This window comes from Octodon degus, unplaced genomic scaffold (assembly GCF_000260255.1).
Source record: "Octodon degus isolate 3935 unplaced genomic scaffold, OctDeg1.0 scaffold00005, whole genome shotgun sequence".
Taxonomy (NCBI): Eukaryota; Metazoa; Chordata; class Mammalia; order Rodentia; family Octodontidae; genus Octodon; species Octodon degus.
In genome coordinates this window covers 33,887,946-33,900,893 of record NW_004524581.1, presented here as the reverse complement: position 1 = coordinate 33,900,893, position 12,948 = coordinate 33,887,946, and the positions used below count along the sequence as shown (strand labels likewise).

The 12,948-nt window shown below is 50.3% G+C and overlaps 2 protein-coding genes across 5 annotated transcripts in view; both read left to right on the top strand.

Annotated features, from left to right (window-relative positions):
- The first annotated feature begins 11 nt into the window (after positions 1–11).
- Positions 12–11,353, top strand: LOC101591824 (E3 ubiquitin-protein ligase TRIM39). Of its 3 annotated transcripts, none has more exons than XM_023722048.1 (7): positions 12–817; positions 1,596–2,055; positions 3,117–3,212; positions 6,912–7,142; positions 8,199–8,221; positions 8,734–8,849; positions 9,464–11,353. In XM_023722048.1, exons 2-7 carry the CDS (start codon positions 1,603–1,605, stop codon positions 10,009–10,011), a joined length of 1,467 nt encoding a protein of 488 aa, XP_023577816.1. In that variant the 5' UTR covers positions 12–817; positions 1,596–1,602; the 3' UTR covers positions 10,012–11,353. The 3 variants fall into 3 exon arrangements, with proteins under 3 accessions (XP_023577816.1, XP_023577823.1, XP_004624406.1); XM_023722055.1 differs by having other exon boundaries at positions 9,438–9,558; XM_004624349.2 differs by lacking the exon at positions 12–817 and having other exon boundaries at positions 837–2,055.
- Positions 11,354–12,432: 1,079 nt separating this feature from the next.
- Positions 12,433–12,948, top strand: part of Rpp21 (ribonuclease P/MRP subunit p21) — a 15,753-nt gene continuing 15,237 nt past the window's right edge. For both annotated transcript variants that reach the window (XM_023722062.1, XM_004624350.3), the window contains exons 1-3: positions 12,433–12,540; positions 12,612–12,712; positions 12,788–12,870. In XM_023722062.1, coding sequence (XP_023577830.1) covers positions 12,484–12,540; positions 12,612–12,712; positions 12,788–12,870 — 241 coding nt within the window. In that variant the 5' untranslated portion in view covers positions 12,433–12,483. The remainder of the gene's footprint in view (positions 12,541–12,611; positions 12,713–12,787; positions 12,871–12,948) is intronic.

Genomic DNA, 12,948 nt, shown 5'->3' with positions numbered 1-12,948 from the left:
GCGCCTGTGCCGCGCTCGCCGCGCTGCCTTCCCTGGCTGCCCTCCGCGACACGGCCGCGGCCCCCGGCGTTGCTGCGCCGCCGAGACGGCCCGCGCTTGAGAGGGTCGCAGGGTGGACCTGACCGCAGAAGCAAAGCGCGACGTCCCGAAGTTCGCCCTTCTGAGACCAGGAAGAGGAAGGAGCGGCCCCAAGCACCCCAGGCCTCACCTTGACTGTGCTCCCCATCCTTCAGCCTCCGAGTCCGTGCCGTTCTTCGCTGACCCCTCGCCGCTTCTCGCTCACGCCGCCTTTTGCCAGTGTAGATCATCCTGGTCCCTAGATGTGCACACCGTTCAGAGCATCCCTGGCGAGGAGGCAGCCCAGGCATACAAGCCTGGGAAAGGGGCCGAGTCTGCAGTCAAAGTTGGGTTCAAACGGATAGAGCAGATCATCCGACTGCACTTCTGTCCTTACAGTAGGGAAGAAACGCGGGCAAGAATAACTTACCACCTCCTGCTCCAAATTAAACATTCACCAGAACCATCCATATACGGTCGTTGACCCAACTCACCCAAGGCCGGTTTCTGTCACTACGCAGACCCATCAGCCTTCCTTTGGTCGGGTCCTGTTGCCAGGAGGAGCAGAAGGGAATATGGGCATAAGAGAAATGGACTTATTCGTGGATTACAGGAATTGATGTTTTTAGGATGGCGTGGAGAGCGCAGCCTTCCCCAAATCAGTCTGATGCATGTCAAAGTCAGGCTTCACCTGAGGGAGATTTGATTGCCTGTTTTCTGTTAACTCCCAGCACTCCTGAAACTGTTCGTTGCAGACACAGTATGTCCAAAGGAATTAGTTTTCAGTAGCTATTTCGAAAGACTCCGATTACTGCTAAATATTTAAAAAGTGAATGCTTGTGCTCTCTTCATAAAGTCATGGTGCCTAAATTAGGCTCAATAGTGTGCTTTCTAGAGGAATCACTATGTATTTATCAGTGTTCAGCAATTCCAAATGTTCAGATGCGCACAACTGCAAATGAACTGTGTAAAACAGTTCAGATTTTCTGGGAAAGAGATTGTTACCTTTGCCTAACTCATTAAATTCTTTACCTTTGAAAGAGAGGTGTGTCGGAGACTCTAGCTCAGGTTCCAATGGGCTGTAAGGTTCTCTTTCTGTGATTTAGACTTCAATGAGTCCATATTTGCTGTACGTGGCCCTTCTCACTTCCCACACTCCTTATGGTAAATATGTTACCTAGGACTCAGTGGTCCAGACCCATTGGGTCTAAGAGGTCAAATGAGCCCGGACCAGGAGAAGTATGAGAGGCCAGAGCCGAAGGAAGCCTCTACTTCTAATGAGTGAGCAGAAGAGAAGAGATTGAGGGCTATGTGTCAGTTTGCTGAAGAGAAAAAGGTTGATGGTGGAAGTCACAAGTTTGAGAAATGGAGATGTAAAGATGAATTTAGTAGAAGAGATGGAAAATAGGAAGCTGAGCTAGATCTGGAGTTAATCATCTTTAACATGGGGGTAAATGTCAGGCCAGAAATTAAAAAAAATAAACCCTCAGCCTTCAGCTAATTTTTCTCCTTTCTCTGTCTCCTTCCCCACCCTCAAGTTGAACAATGGAAGAGACAAATCTATTAGAGGCTGGGGCCTCTGCGGCCTCCACTGCTGCAGCTCTGGAGAACTTACAGGTAGAGGCGAGCTGCTCTGTATGCCTGGAGTATCTGAAGGAGCCTGTCATCATTGAGTGTGGACACAACTTCTGCAAAGCTTGCATCACGCGCTGGTGGGAGGACCTGGAGAGGGACTTCCCTTGTCCTGTCTGCCGGAAGACATCCCGCTACCGCAGCCTCCGGCCCAATCGGCAGCTAGGCAGCATGGTGGAGATTGCCAAGCAGCTCCAGGCCGTCAAGAGGAAGATCCGGGATGAGAGCCTCTGCCCCCAGCACCACGAGGCGCTCAGCCTCTTCTGCTATGAGGACCAGGAAGCTGTGTGTTTGATATGTGCCATCTCCCACACCCACCGGGCCCACACTGTCGTGCCACTGGACGATGCAACACAGGAATACAAGGTGGGCAGCCAGGCAGTGGCGCCAAAGTGGGGAAAGGGAGGAGCAACAGCTTGCCATGCTTCCTGGGTTTAAGTTCCTGAGGGCAAGGCCATCTGGTCCTCACTCTAGGTCCAGAGCAGCGTACAGGGACACTCAGCACCTGGTACTACTGGTCATTTGTCCTCTACACGGAGAAGAAGGGGGGTGCCAGAAGTTTTGCAACACATTTGAATCTTATGGTGAATATTGGTATGTGTGGTCTTGGAATATATATGTTTCATACATGAATAAATCCATATGGAGATTAAACTTAGGAAGAACTGAAAAGTATTAAGGCTTCTCATTCCGTCTCCCTGCTGGAGATACCTCCCACTGGCACTGTACTGGGATAGGTAACATCACCTCAGACTGTCCCCACCAGATGGAGCTTGTTGTGTCTTGCTCAAATAATGGCAGTATGGCACTTGGCTTAACTTACTGCTGGGACACAGCACAAGTGTCTGAGTAATAGAAACTGGAGGTTTTAGTTTATTGTATACTTTGTTAGCAAAATCTCAAGGTAGGGTTTAAGGTAATTTACTGCATAAGGAATCAAGTTTTATTTTATAAATGGTGCAAACTGGCTGTGAGGTTCATTAAGAAGGATGCAATAGAAGAGTACAAAGAGTAGCTCTGGACTGGAGTCATAGCTTAGTGGAAGAGCATATGCCCACGTGAACAAGGCTCTGGGCTCAGTCCTCAGCATCACCACCGTAAGAAGTGGGCAGAGTTGGGGAAGAACACAGCTTGGTAGCAGCTCGACAACTATCAGGTTCAGAGGGAGGGAATTGGTGAGCCAGGAAGCTGGTGGTAGAGAAGAGGAAGCCAACCTCTCCAATTAGGTAGAGAAGCAAGGAAGGGTTGGATCACAAGGTAGTGCACTGGGTAGGAGGGAAGTGATGAGGTTGGAGGCGAAGTTAATGGTAGAGCGCCTGCTGGGCAGGCCTGGGTCTGATCCTGGCACCATAACATAACAACACCAATAACCTCTGAGTGTGGACTTCCTGCCCACGCGTCACCTCTCCCACTCCCTGCCCCCGCAGGAGAAACTGCAGAAGTGCCTGGAGCCGCTGGAGCAGAAGCTGCAGGAAGTCACCCGCTGCAAGTCCTCCGAGGAGAAGAAGCCTGCGGAACTCAAGGTAAAGCCAGGCGGTCAGGCTCGTGCTGCCGTGCAGGGCGTTTGCCTGGGAGGGAATTAGCGCACTTCGTTGTGGCCACCAATTTAATGAATCCAGTTCTGGTTTTTAGAAAAATAGTGTTGGTGGGGATATAGCTTAGTGGTAAGGCACTTCCTAGAAATATGTTCTTTCAGAAGTGATGACATTTTATTAGGCTTGGTTGTCAGGACATACTGTACTTAAATTACTTGTCATGAATTAAGTATTGAGGATAAGGAAGTAAGAGCTGAAGGACAGATGAAGTATTTTACCTCTGATAAGCTGAGGGAGATTTTGCCCCTTAGCCTCTGCCAGAATGCAAAGGTAGGCCAGAAATGGTGAGGCCTGTGATCCTGGTACTCTGGAAGCTGAGGCATGAGGATTGCCCCATGTTCAAGGCCAACCTGGGCTACCGTGAAAGACTCTGTCATAAAAACAAAACAAAACCAGGGATAGGAATTTCTTAGGGGGGTTAAGGAGAATTATCTAGAAACTTCACAGGGAAGAACGAGGTTGGGGACTCACCAAGAGCCTCAGGAACTGCCTGGTCATGTTAGGGCCACATTCTTATCACTCATAAGTTAGATTATGTTGGTTCCTTCCTGGAATGACCTTCTCATCCTCATCCTCGTCTTCTTACCTATAAATCTCTTTCACCTGGCATCTATCCTTGGCTAAAAGTTTCTTATGCAACCTTTCCTGGCCCTTTAGAAGTTAACTTTCTTACATTTCATATAATTTTACATCTTTTTATATCATTACTGTATTTGTAGCATGATATTTGGTATCTAAATTATTCTATTGGACAGTGAAAATCAGTAGAAGCAAAAATAATAGCTAGTATTGAGTTCTGGCAGTAATTTATGGGTTGTTCATGAAATTCCAAATTGACAGGACTGTGTAAACCTTAGGGTTCTGCCCAGGTTGGAGGTCTAAGAGTTCAGTACAGACTTGGGACAAGAAGGGCATAGAGAAGCTGCACGACAAGGAAAAGACCCCGTGGCCACCTCTGACGCAGGCTGACTTAGATGCTCAGTGAGGTCGGTATCGTGGCCCCTGCACACAGGAAACAGGCCTAGCGAAGTGTCTGGCCAAAGAGCCTCGCAGCCAGTAAGTGGCAGAGCCACAGCCGAAGGGGCACTTGTTCCTCAGGGGCCAGCACATACATGTTCAGCACCGGAATCGGCCAGACCCTGCGTTTGGCACTGGGGAACCAAGATGAGCGGACACGTCTCTGTCTTCCTCAGGTGTAGAGAATAGGTAAGGACCTAGCACCAAAAACACAGCTCTAAGTTCAAAAGTAACAGAGCAGTCTGACCTTCTTAAAGGCCCCCAGAAGTCACAAATTTTGAAAGTTAAGATTCAAGAAATTATATACAAGGGGTTTTTTTGTTGTTTGTTTTCTGGTCCTGGGGATTGAACTCAGGACCTTGCACTTGCCAGGCAAGCGCTTATTTGACTGAGCTATCTCCTTGGCTCCTTTGAAATACGAGTTTTAAAGTAGAAATACTAATATTTTGGGCCACAGTGATAGCTTAGCAGACTAAGTGCCTGCCTGGCAAGCACAAGGACTCAGGTTTGATCACCGGCACTGCATGCAAAACCAGCCCCCGAGCTGGGCCAGCCACTGAAACTGGGTCTGGTGGCACGCACACACTTGTAATCCCAGTGCTGGGGAGGCTAAAAAAGGAGGCTCACTCTGAGTCTGAGCCACAGAGCAAGACCCTGTATCAGATACAAAACAGTAAAAAATTAAAGAAATGCTAATATTTTTAAAAAGAAATGGCAGTCTTCCAACAAAAAGAAGTATGCATTTTAGTGCTTTATCTGTTTTACCAAAGGAAACATTTTAATTTTTAAAATGTGAATTTTTGGCACAAAGATAAACTTTTTAAACAATAGTTCTTTGTCCTTTTGGATGACACCTGAGAATTTTAAAATATGTAAAATATGTACAGTTGATTCCTAATCACTGATTTTCTTTCTTTCTTTCTTTCTTTCTTTCTTTCTTTCTTTCCAGACAGGGTCTCCTATGCAGTTCAGGCTGGCCTTGAGCTCACTTGTAACGATCCTCCTGCCTCAGCCTCCCCAGTGCTAAGATTACAGAGATTACGTGCCACCTCCTGGCCCTGATTTTCCTTCTACTGCTGGTCACCTCTTGGAGGTATAGAAAGGGAAACTGGGCATGGTGGCACACACCTCTAATCCCAGCCTTAGCTGAGGCAGGAGGACTGCTAAGAGTTTGAGGGTAGCCTAACCTGCATAGGAGACCCTGTCTTAAACAATGATGGAAAGAAAGATAAAATCTCCTAAAAACTTAACAAAGCTTAATAGAGCTATCTTTTTTTATTATAAATTATCATCCCATCATCCCACTGGTCTCAGAAACTGACAGAAAACCTTCCTGTTGGAACCATTTGAATTCTTCTTCCTCCCTGTCATCTCTGCCTCCAAATCAGATTGCGAGCCCTCTTTAGAAATAGTGTGCAGGGCCTGGAGGGGCAGCTCGGCGGCAGAGAGCTTCCCTAGTCCAGCCCTTCAGCCCCACCACACAGTGATGCATGAAGTGTAATTCACTGCCCCGAAGTGACAGTTATGGATAAAATAACTGTGTTGTCTTTAGACAGACAAGCACGACCACACATACTACGACAGGATAGTAAAATGTGTAGAACTAGGCCCTGACTGCCCTGACAGGCTACAGCATAGTGACAGGGTTGCACCTACCACATGTGCCACAGCCCACAGTGCTAGAGAGGTCACACTGGGGCTCATGAGACTCAGCAGCTTGCCTCCTGGTGACATGAATTGTCAAAATAGTCTGGTAATGGTTTAAGATAATACAGGGGGCCGGGGAGATGGCTCAGTGGAATAAGTGCGTCCCTGGCAAGCACGAGGGCCTGAGTTCAATCCCTGGTTCCACCAAAGAAAAAAAAAGAAAATACAATCTTAGCCACGCCTGGTGGCTCAGGCCTGTAGTCCCAGTACTCAGGAGGCTGAGACTAGCACATTCAAGCCCAGCCGAAGCAACTTAGTCTCTGTCTCAACATTTTAAAAAAAGTATTAAAGAGGGCTGTGGGTGTAGCTCATGGCAAAAGCCCTGGTTTAATCCCCAGTCCACCACCACCAGAACAGAGTGCCAGAGGTTTAAGTCTATGTGCTGGCATAGACAAAGTGTGTTTCAAATTTCGAACAACTGCTTTATTAATCTTCAGAACCTCTTCCTGAAATGGAGACCCAGCAGACTCGGCCCTCAAGTCAGCATGCATGCTTTGTTACAAGCTTAGTGACTCTTGAGAATATGCCAGCTCTCTGCTTGTTACCAGTTGCTAGTCTTATACAAATAATGACAATCTTATCTTTAATTTTCTGGTATTTGTACTTTTCTTAACAGATTGCATAAGCTAAACTTTGGAGTTGGGAATAGAAGAAATATCTAGTTAATCTCTTATGTTAATGAGTACTTGAGTCGTCAATATATTGTATTACAACATAAAAGGACCATCTTTCGAGAATGTACTGAGGAAAAACTGGCTTTTAAAAGACTGCATTTTTACTCTTGCCTCTCCCAAGCCACCCCGCCGAGGGGTGGCAGCCGCGCGGTGAGAGGAGGCGGTTCAGGCCTGGGTCTGCGCAGTCGGCCGGCCCGCTGCCTTTACCCCAGCGCTCCTCTCTCCCCAGAGACTCGTGGAGAGTCGCCGGCAGCAGATCTTAAAGGAGTTTGAAGAGCTTCACAGACGGCTGGACGAGGAGCAGCAGATTTTGCTTTCGCGGCTGGAGGAGGAGGAGCAGGACATCCTACAGCGACTGCGCGAGAACGCCGCCCTCCTCGGGGACAAGCGCCGGGACCTGGCCCACCTGGCCGCCGAGGTGGAGGGCAAGTGCTTGCAATCGGGCTTCGAGATGCTTAAGGTTCGCCCGGGACCCTGCGGAGCCCCTCGGGTCGCGCATGCACAGTGTAGCTTTGCCCAGGGCGCCGCTCGCTGGCTTCCCAGGGCACGGTCCTTCCAGACGCAGAGGACCTTTTTCTAGAGAAAGGTCTCCGCGTTCCCGCATAACATTCTGATCATTTTGTGTTACTGTGTCTCATCAGCAATTATGTGGTACCAAAGGAAAAATGGACTCCTTTGAGAAGTCATCTAACCCGCTAAGTGTAAACTGCATTCTAAGTGTGTGAGTGTGGTTGCCACTACTTTTGAGTCCTATAACTTGATCTATCTAGTGCTTAAAAAGAAGACTTTAAAGGATACCTAAAGTTATGTGTAAATAATACTGTTTTTGTTATGCCAGCGACGCCTCTAGGATGTTTCCTGATGCTAGCGGGGCGGGAGCTCAGACCTTCCTCCTAGAGACCAGCACTGCAGTCAGGGAGGCCTCACTGTGCATTTGCGTGCTCTGTTGCTTGGTATCTATTCCTTTGTCCTTTCGTTACGTGTGTTCCACTTTCCACATTAAACTGGGAAATCCACACAGGGCAGAGGTTTGTCTTCTTTGTCTTCTGAACCCCAAGTATTCTCAAATCGGATTGGCACACATTTACTGTTTGTTAACCAGTGCCAGATAGGAGCTGCCAAACCACAGTGGGGAAGTGTGGTTCATTCCTGTACTACCACTCTGGAATTACCTGTGCTGATCCTCGAGGACACTGAGGTGTGTGGCTGGTACTTGGGGGACAGAGTAAAGAGCAGACACAACTCCTGTCCCTTGCGGGAAGCCTGGGCAAACATACAAGAAACCACTGAGATGAGATGTAAATTACACAGCTTCATGAGGACCAGCAGTTGAAAGTGAGCATAGGCTGGAAGAAGTGGGCTCAGACCTCTAGAGCCCTTCCCTTTGCGTTGTGATTTTTCCATTTGCCCTGTGCCTGTTTTATAGACCTAAAGCTTTGGGGAGGAAAGGGAACCTTTTGCCTTCAGGACCCTTGAATGCCAGGACCAATCTCTCTTTCTTTCTCATTCCCTCTAGGATGTCAAAAGTACCCTGGAAAAGTAAGTGATTCTTACCTCTCTTTGAGTGAGTGAGGCCATGGCTTAGAGACTAAGGAACCCAGTCAGGAGCTGGGGGGAGTAAGGATGGGAAAGTGAGCCAGTGTCTGGCAGAACACAGAAAAGGCCCTCTCACCCAGGAGGTGAGGTAGAAAACAGACCCTTAGGCACAGCCATCCTTACCCTGACCTGCTGAGCATGGAGACTTGGTTGGTGAGAGAGTGATGATAAAGTCCCTGTGTCCCTGTAGATAGAACTGTATCCTAACAAGGTAACTGGGCAGGGGCTGAGGGGGAGGGGGAGGACCATTTGCATGAAAGACAAGAATGCCCCCCAGAAAGTCCTGAGGCTCAGTTTAGAGATCAAGGTTTGCCTGGGGGGTGAAAGTAAGTAGTTATCTTCTGGAAGAAGTAGGAAGCAGCTAGCTTGGTTTCTCCCTGAAGATCACAGCGTCTGATTACCCCCTGGCTGGACCCCTGACCTGTCCTTTCCTCTCACCTCCTTGTCCCTCCTAGATGTGAGAAGGTGAAGACCATGGAGGTGACGTCAGTGTCCATAGAGCTGGAAAAGAACTTCAGCAGTTTCCCCCGACAGTACTTTGCCCTAAGGAAAATTCTTAAACAGCTAATTGGTGAGTTGTTTCCAGAACACTAGTAAAAAGGAATCACCAAGGAGAAAACCCTTAGCTCCTCCTTGCACTGGTTACCTCCCGCCACACCCACTCCTGCCCATAGCTGGCTTCAGTCTCACTCCGAGTCCCAGAACTCAGAGTCAGAAGAGGTCTCAGACATCACTTACTCTTAGGTCCCCCCTTTCCTAAGTCAGCACACAGAAAGGGAAAGTAATTTACCTAGGTCATCCTGCAGAGTGATTGTCTCAGGTGGGACAACCCTAAGTGAAAAGGAGTCTCCCTAATAAGGAGGGAAAATAGTCATAAATGATTCTGAGGAAACAGACACATCCTCGGACTGTGCCTTATGCTTCTCCACACTGTGAGATAAGTGATAGTGAAGATGGGGAGAGGGAGGGGCCAGAGGCAGGACTACCAGCCCTGCAAAGTCCAGACGTGGTCGTTTCGTGTAGGGTCAGCAGGACATAAAGCCATCGCTCCCTCCCCTTACCAACCCACCCAGTGTTCTGGGCCCTTGAAGGAACCAGGCTCTGTGAGGCAGGCTGGAAAGGCGAGGCAGGGGCCTTAGCTATTCCCGTCCTCATCTAGCTCCCCACTCTGGCTTCTCCCGCCAGCGGATGTGACCCTGGACCCTGAGACCGCCCATCCTAACCTAGTCCTGTCGGAGGATCGAAAAAGCGTCAAGTTTGTGGAGACTAGACTCCGAGATCTCCCCGACACTCCACGCCGGTTCACCTTCTACCCTTGTGTCCTAGCTACTGAAGGCTTCACCTCAGGCCGACATTACTGGGAGGTCGAAGTGGGCGACAAGACCCACTGGGCAGTGGGTGTGTGCCGGGACTCTGTGAGCCGGAAGGGCGAACTGACTCCACTTCCCGAGACTGGCTACTGGCGGGTACGGCTGTGGAATGGGGACAAGTACGCAGCCACCACAACACCCTTCACACCACTGCACATCAAGGTGAAGCCCAAGCGGGTGGGCATATTTCTAGACTACGAGGCTGGCACGCTGTCTTTTTATAACGTCACAGACCGCTCACATATCTACACATTCACTGATACTTTTACTGAAAAACTTTGGCCTCTTTTCTACCCAGGCATCAGGGCTGGTCGGAAGAATGCTGCACCACTGACCATCCGGCCTCCAACAGACTGGGAGTGACAGGGTGGTGTGTGGGGTCCAGTAGGCAAAGCAGGGTCCGGGGCTGTGGGCTGCGTCCTGTTGGAACAGCTCAGTGTCGCCTGGCTCCAGTCCTGAGTCGTCCTGGAGAAACACTCTGGTCTCTAGGGTGGTTTCCGTGGAGAAGCACGTAGGACTGGGCTGCATGACAGAGCACGCCAGTGTCTCCCTCCTTGCTGTCGGGGGGAGTGGTCCCCAGGGGATAACCTCCCCAACGTCCGTCAGGTTTTCTAGTTGCACAGGGACAGGTTGAGAAGGAAGCAGAGGCTTGTCCAGAAAGTCTGTGGGAGGGTCTCATTTCGCCGAAGCCAGAGGAGAAAACGAGCTTCTAGGGGCTTCCTTGACCCAGAATGATTTGTTTTTTGAGGAAAGCTACAGGGGTCTTTGTACCTCAAGATGGATGTTATTGAACGACAGCTACCATCCTTGGTCCAGAAGTTGAGTTTGTCTGGGGGCAGAGTCTGCAATATGGAGGTTAGAAGAAAGATCAGGAATAGAGCTAAAGGAGCAGATTCCTAGAAAAAATGAAGGGAGAGAGGTTTCTTTAGTCTTCTGTTCCCAGGCTAAGGCTGCTGTAACGAGTAGGATTGGCCAGAGGTAATGTGGGGAGGAGGAGAGGGTAGGAGAAAGAAGCACCCTTCAGCAGAGCTGGCTCAGCACTGCTGCCTCACAGCTGAGTCCAAGGGGCTGTTCGCCACGCTCCTCTTAAGAGACGAGGTCCTGCAGGACACCACCATTCTCCCATGGGAGCGTGGAGAAGAGCAGGTATTAGAGGAAAAAGAAAGGTTATCTGCCTGAAGCTCTGGCCCTAAGAATTGTTACGCAGTTGCTGCTCCCAAATTGTCAGCTTTGTCACTTGGCTCAGGTGTCCAGTGCAAAGGGAAAGAAAGGTAATAGAATCTCTCTCACCCTGAGAACAGGGTAGAAGAGGGTGATGTGTGTCGGGAAGAGCCAGACAACTGCCTTTCGCCTGTGCGTCTGACCCAGAACCAATGTTCATGATAGCCTTTCACATGTGTGTCACCATACTTCACCCTTTGCCATCAGAGAATGTATGTCATTTTAATGTTAGGCCAAAACAAACCTGCAAGGTACGTACGTCATCAAGGTAAAACGATGCATGCAAACCAAACTAAACCTGGATTGTCTGCTGCTTCACGGAAGACAGACAAGAAACTGCAGTGAACTGCGGGCATTTCGGTTCCTCCTACCACCTCAACAGGACTGTGTCCTCTCCTCTTCTAACCTTTGTGCCTTGACTGTGGTTCTTTGTGGCAGGAGGCTTTGGCTGGTAAAATATGGAGCAAAGGATCCACTGAAGTGACCTCTGTGTCATGTGGTGATTTGTTAATGGTCTTCCTTATGTTGATGTGCAGAATCGCCGAGTGAAAAATACGTATTCCAGGGTCTGGCCACTACTTGGCCCCGGTCTGGGTTGGCCTGCAAAAGTTCTGTCTTAAACTTCACCCAGAAGAGGTTTCTGCTCACTTTCTTCCTCAGAGCTTAAGGCAGGCTGGATTCTCTGCCCAGCCTAGCCAGGTTCTGACCGGGGAGGTCATCCCCTTCTCTCTCTCTGAGTCCTATTCTGGCTGGCTGGCTGGCATCCTCTTGGTTCTGACCTTAGGAACTGCTAGTCTTAGCAAAATTAGGCAAATTGACAGAAGAAATGAGAGACGCAGGTCAGAGGAGAGTGTGGAGTGGGCATGCTCTGGACAGGTTTCTGCGCTGCCCCTAGGAGTTGGAAACAGCAAGGTGAAGGATCGGCTACTGGATATTCAGCTCAGTAATGGCCAGTGTGTGTGTCTGGTAAGTGGAAAAGTGGAAGTAACTGCCTTCTGAGACCGACAAGCCTCCATCTGCCACCCTTGAGATCCTTCCCCCGTTCACCCCCATGGGCAGCACTTCTTGTTTGTTTTGTTTCTTTTATTCACACGACAGTTCTTTCAGTCCGTAGAACCTGGAGCCACCTACCTGTCTGGCATCAGGAGAGCAGGGCGGAAGGTCTACTTGATTGTAAATGGGGCATGACCAACTCCCCACCCTATCTTCATGAAAAATCCAAACATTTTTCCTGAGAATGTTTAGCAGTTTTAAGATCAATTCCTCCGTTACTCTCTAGTTTATGTGATCATGGATTTGAGGTCAAAAGGAAAGATCCAAAACTCAATTGCACCCTGGGGCGGGGTTTGCAAACAGACGGAATCGAGGTCTTGGGCCCTGGCACTACACTTCCCAGGAGGCCTTGCACGGGAGGCGTGGATTGCACGTAGGTGGGCCAGTGAGGACTCAGACCAAACATTTCCCATAAATCCTTGCGCGGGGGCGGGGTTGGTGAGGTGTGCCGCGGAGACCCCCGGGGCGGAGCCTGCAAAGGGGGACAAGGAAGGCCCTGGACCCAGATGCTGCGCTTCCCAGGAGCACTTGCGCGAGTCGGGGGCGTGGCCGCCAGATTCCATGGCGGGCCCGGTGAAGGACCGCGAGGCCTTCCAGAGGCTGAGCTTCCTGTACCAGGTAAGCGCTCGGTGCCTCTCGGGAAGGGAGCCTGGACAGCCGGCCCCTGAGTGACCGCTCTTCGCCCCCAGGCCGCCCACTGTGTCCTCGCCCAGGACCCCGAGAACCAGGCGCTGGCGAGGTTTTACTGCCACACGGAGAGGACCATAGCGAAGCGCCTCGTGCTGCGACAGTGAGGCTGCGCGGGCCGGGGCTGGAGGTCGGGCGGCTAGGCGCGGACGCCCCTCACCTTTGCCCCTCCCCGCAGGGACCCCTCGGTGAAGAGGACGCTGTGTCGCGGCTGCTCGTCCCTCCTCATCCCGGGCCTCACCTGCACTCAGCGCCAGAGACGTGAGCGGCCCGCCGCGGGTGGGCGCGGGTGGGCGGGCGCCGCTGGGACGGGTGCTGGAGGAGGCGCCGCTGGGACGG

What these genes read in the sequence shown, in the direction of transcription:
- LOC101591824 (XM_023722048.1), top strand. Translation starts at nt 1,603, where the DNA reads ATGGAAGAGACAAATCTATTAGAGGCTGGGGCCTCTGCGGCCTCCACT. An exon ending in CGGGCTTCGAGATGCTTAAG is followed by an intron (nt 7,143 to 8,198) that starts GTTCGCCCGGGA and finishes CATTCCCTCTAG; the next exon opens with GATGTCAAAAGTACCCTGGA. An exon ending in AATTCTTAAACAGCTAATTG is followed by an intron (nt 8,850 to 9,463) that starts GTGAGTTGTTTC and finishes TTCTCCCGCCAG; the next exon opens with CGGATGTGACCCTGGACCCT.